This window comes from Parambassis ranga, chromosome 8 (assembly GCF_900634625.1).
Source record: "Parambassis ranga chromosome 8, fParRan2.1, whole genome shotgun sequence".
Lineage (NCBI taxonomy): Eukaryota > Metazoa > Chordata > Actinopteri > Ambassidae > Parambassis > Parambassis ranga.
In genome coordinates, this window is record NC_041029.1 from 1,656,510 (window position 1) to 1,661,612 (window position 5,103).

At 42.5% G+C, this 5,103-nt stretch overlaps 1 protein-coding gene across 1 annotated transcript; it reads left to right on the top strand.

Annotated features, from left to right (window-relative positions):
• The first annotated feature begins 487 nt into the window (after positions 1–487).
• On the top strand, positions 488–4,462 carry fscn2a (fascin actin-bundling protein 2a, retinal). Its single transcript, XM_028411160.1, has 5 exons — positions 488–1,310; positions 3,382–3,538; positions 3,637–3,758; positions 3,847–4,014; positions 4,148–4,462. Exons 1-5 carry the CDS (start codon positions 488–490, stop codon positions 4,351–4,353), a joined length of 1,476 nt encoding a protein of 491 aa, XP_028266961.1. The 3' UTR covers positions 4,354–4,462.
• Positions 4,463–5,103: the final 641 nt, after the last annotated feature.

Genomic DNA, 5,103 nt, shown 5'->3' on the forward strand with positions numbered 1-5,103 from the left:
AACTGTGCTGACAAATGGGAGTGTCAATGTGAGTTACAGGGAAGGAGGCCATGAGAAAAAGATAGAAAGATAGAAAGAGGAAGATATGGTAGGGATAGAGAGCCGCGCTGATGGTGTGCTGGAGAAGGACAGGGAGGCGGGGACGTTTGCGGTTGGTGCACTCTATGTGACGTCAGCAGCTTGTTGGATTGAGAAGCTGTGTCCTGCTGATTTTAATCCTAACTCATTAGGAACCAAGAGCAAGTGCCTGTACAAGTCCTAAGGGGAAGGAGAGAAAGTGACAGGCGAAGGAAGGAACACTCAACAATCCATCAGGGGGGATAAGTGGCGTTATCTCACGACTTTAGAGACAGTAGAAGGAAGAAATCAAGCGTTTTATTTTTGCTGTTCAGTCTCATGCCTGCTTTCCTTCATTGCCTTTTCCCTTCTTTGTCCTGTTCGTCCTAAGCCTCTCTACTCACAATCTTAAGGTGTGGCCTGGTCAAGCATGCCCACAAACGGAGTTAACAGAGCTCTGAAGCTGCAATTTGGCCTCATCAACTATGAGAACCGCTACCTGACTGCTGAGGCTTTTGGCTTCAAGGTAAATGCCTCAGGGACCAGCATGAAGAAGAAACAGATCTGGACCTTAGAGCAGGATGAGCAAGATGGTCAAGTAGTGTTCCTCCGCAGCCACCTGGGACGCTATCTGGCCTCAGACAAAGATGGTAAGATCACATGTGGGGCAGACAAGCCTGACCCTGAATGCCGTTTTTTTATTGTGGCACGGTCTGATGGTCGCTGGGCACTGCAGTCAGAGCCATACCTGCGTTATTTTGGAGGCTCTGCTGATTATCTGTCATGCTTTGCTCAAGCCATTGGGGAACAAGAGCTTTGGACTGTTCATTTGGCATTACACCCACAGGCCAGCCTGCTCAGCGTGGCACGTAAGCGCTATGCCCATCTGTCTGCTTCAGATGGAGAGATCTCAGTGGACAGCAACATTCCCTGGGGAGTGGACTCCCTGGTCACCTTGGTATACCTGGATGGCAAGTACAGCTTGAAGACCTGCGACAGCCGCTTTCTCAGCAATGACGGCAAACTGGTGAAGGAGAACACCAACATGACGAGCTTCACGCTGGAGCTGAAATCTGGCAAGCTGGCCTTTAAAGACTATGAGGGCAAGTATTTGACCCCAGTTGGACCAACAGGAACGCTGCGATCTGGCCGATGCTCCAAGCCTGGAAAAGATGAGCTGTTTGATCTGGAGGAGAGTCATCCACAAGTGGTTTTTCAAGCTGCCAATAAAAGATTTGTCTCAGTGAAGCAAGGTAATTAGCCTCAGCCTGTGATGCAGCCCTAAGAAAGTATGTTTTTTTTTTATCTAATCAGAACTCCCTTTCAATCACCTTACCTGTGAATTCAAATCCAACTTTATGCAGACAGTCACAAGATATGACACATTTGTGATCTAAAAAAATATAGTGAAATGGAAATGCTGGATTCAAGAGACCATATGATCACAGAGAAGGGGGAAACACTGAAATGATAGCAAACAACTTCGATTTCTTTAACTATTTTTGTGCCCTTTACATACCAATAGCACATGATATGATAAGATGAGCATCAGCATACCATATGCCTTACTGAGGTTAATGTTTACTGGCCTTCACCTGCTTTCTTACTTTATTGCTGAGTACTGTATAGCATGCATTATACAAGAATCTGGAATGGAGCAGTAGCATGTTTGTGGATATTTATAAAAGATTAATATTGATATGGATTGGTTCATTTACAGTAAGGGAACATTTCAATTACAGGTATTTTGTTAGTTACAAAGAAGCAAATCTGTTAATATTAACAGCCAAGGAAAGAGAGCTTTTCTGTTGTAGTTCCTATCCTGTAGGGGTCCAGACTGGTCGACAGCCATAATGTGGAGGTGGAGGAGGTAAGTGTGGTAATGGGCTTTGTCATTTCCACTGTGTGTCCATTGAAGATTAAGCAGTGTGCAAATGACTCCAGGGCAGATCTGTGCCCCAAGGGTGTCACTTACCATCAATGGACGTTAAGCCTTGAATCTACTCGCTCTTCACCATCACCCATCCAGAGAAGTTCTACAGCTCACTCATGTAGCAATAGATCGTTAGCAGATACAGCTAGCTACCAGACATATCAGTTACATGATCCAGATGATTCAGACTGTATAATGAGCTCTGTATCCTGTATAATATTTCAAGTGTGATTGAGTGCATGTTTTACTCTGTGCCAATAGTAATATTACATTTGTAGCATAATAATTGTTGCAGCCAAGACAGGTTACTGCACATCTATAGAAAGCAGATTCTCACGGAAAAAATAGACAGCACAGTTTCTACTTTTGCACAAATACAATTTTGCATTAAAAATGTAAGTACTGGGGCAATATTTTAAGCTCATAATATAGAGCATGGACTTTTGTTTAAACTGTAGTGTTTGGCCCTGTGGCAGCGCCATGTTCTTTTCTTTTTCTTTTTTTTAAGAAACAAGACACGGAAAGCTGCTTAGTGGGCCCTGCAGTGCAGATTTGCATTTCACCACTCAGGGAATTACTGCAAGCGAATGAACAGGAAGGGTGGAGGGGTGACTGTGGGGGATTAGGGTTGTAACAGGATTAAGAGAAAGGTTAAAGGATATTTCTGTGGCATCTAATTTGAACTACAGCAGACACAGTTGAGTTATACTGTATTTGTCTGTGTATTCACCACCACTTGACCCACCCACCAGACAGTTCATACATGTAGATTAAGCATGGAGGACTAACCTGGCTGCATCAGAGGTGCTTGACTTTAAAGATCTGTAAAGACGGCATTGAGTGTGAATATTATGTGCTTCTGTGCTTTCTATGTAAAACTGAACACAGAGTTTTAAAATGTGTTCAAAATTCAATGAGCAGGGCAAAGTGTGCAGATGCCAATGCAGCCGGTTCTTTAATTAAAAAAGTCTTTAGCCAAAAATGATTTGCAGTCAACCGGTGTAAACCTGAAAGGTTATTCAAGTGAGGAAATGTTTCCCTGCTGAGGACAAAAGGTCCAAAAATCAAATCTGCAGCTTAATCCACATCTGACCATTCAGACCAACCTAAAAAATTCCCGTTAATGTAGGTTCCTGTGTTATTGTGATATCAGGACATTTTAATGCAACTAACAATGCCAGCATATATGAGAAGGCTTGAACTAGTCACTGTGGATAGCACACCATTGTGTGGCCTGGATATAATTAATGCTGGATTACCATTATGCACAAGTCTCTTTGGCAATACCCGAGCCAGTAAGTGGCATTCAAGAGGATGCAAGATTCTAATCCATAGATTCTATTGGCCAGAGGCACAATTATCAATGCTGTCTGTTCCTCCCTCACAACCAGGAGTGAGCATTTCAGCCAATCAGGATGTGGAGACAGACATGGAGACGTTCCAGATGGAAATAGATAAGGAGAGTAAAAAGTCTATGTTCAGGACCAATGGAGGATCCTACTGGACTTTAGTGACTCACGGAGAGATCCAATCCACCGCCTCAGATGTGTAAGTTGATCCAACTCTACTATCTACTAAAACGATTTCATTTGAATCTCTCCATCTCCAAATGCATGGTTGTTTTTTGTTTTTTGTTTTTTTCCTAGAGAGGTCAACACGATGTTTGACATTGAGTGGCGAGGACAGAGGGTTGCACTCAAAGCAAGTAATGGAAAGTATGTGTGTACAAAGAAGAATGGGCAGCTCTCAGCAGTCAGCGATACAGTAGGTAAGAGCTTTCACTCAAATCCTTTGGAATTTGGTGATGTTGTTGATCCATACACATGTAAGATGACCCATATTATCCCTAAATGCAGGCGACGACGAATTATTTCTGATGAAACTTATCAACCGGCCTATGCTGATCCTTCGTGGAGAGAATGGATTTGTGTGTCACCACAAGAACTCCAACACCCTGGATGCAAATCGATCCGTCTATGACATCTTCTCATTGATCTTCAATGACGGCGCCTATAACATAAAAAGTCAGTGTCAGTTCTGGTGTGCACAACATACTAAATTCCTGCTCAGCAGTCAGTATTCTCTCGTAGTGGATAAGCAAATATGTGGGTGTTTAAATAAATGACTAAAATATTTTGCATTAACATCCCTCTGCAGGTGTGCATGGAAAGTTCTGGTATGTCTCTAGCAGCGGCCTTGTGTGCTCAGATGGAGAAAAGTCAGAGGACTTTTTCCTGGAATTCCTGGAACACGGACGGGTTGCCATCAAGGGTTCCAACGGCAAGTACCTTCGTGGAGACCAGGGAGGAACGCTCATGGGTGACGGAACGTCTGTAGATGCTTCTTCTCTCTGGGAGTACTGATCCATTTCACTCCTTAAAGAAGGCCTAAGATACAGGTGCAGGACCCGCTGTCATCAGGTCGTATGAAGCGAACTGAGAGATGACATTATCCTGCCTGTTTTTATACTAGGTACCCCATCCCATATTTTTGATTTCATTTGTTTTGTTTTATATTTTGAAAGGAAGTGAAGTATAGGAGGGTTTTTCTTGTGTTAGAGGTTTTATCTTTCAAATGATAACAAATGCCAACATCAAATGACACATATTCTATAATTACACTTAATATAAGACAGTGTCTCTCCCAGTCCTTTCAGAGATACTTTGCTTAATATATATATATACAATAGACATTTAAAACAATGAAACATTAGCAAAGGTGTGGCTGTATTTGTAGCTTTGACAAACATTTACCGAACACAAGTTCAGTTTGGGTGTACCATGTGACCAGACTGCAAGACAAGGTATATTTATCTGGATTTCACTTGCACAGTCGTTGTTGATATTTATTTCAAGCTTCTTATTTATGGCATTTTTACGTGCAGTGTGTGCTGTCTTCAAAGACTTCTGTCTTCTTGTAACATTTCCAGTTTCTATAAAAGACCCATGCGAGGCGAATGAAGCGAACCAAAAAGAAATCTCACATACCTCTGCAGCGCTGAAAATGTGAATCCTGGCGAAGACTTAAGACTTACTGCAAACTTTGATAAACAATAGTTCAGGGATAAACACGTAACCAAAGCAGGAGGGACGTATTTAAAGCATTGGATGGTC

Bases quoted from the DNA above. Each gene is read 5' to 3' on its own strand.
- fscn2a (XM_028411160.1), top strand. From the start codon at position 488: ATGCCCACAAACGGAGTTAACAGAGCTCTGAAGCTGCAATTTGGCCTC. The intron at 1,311-3,381 runs GTAATTAGCCTC...CCTCACAACCAG, and splicing joins ATTTGTCTCAGTGAAGCAAG to GAGTGAGCATTTCAGCCAAT. The intron at 3,759-3,846 runs GTAAGAGCTTTC...CCCTAAATGCAG, and splicing joins AGCAGTCAGCGATACAGTAG to GCGACGACGAATTATTTCTG.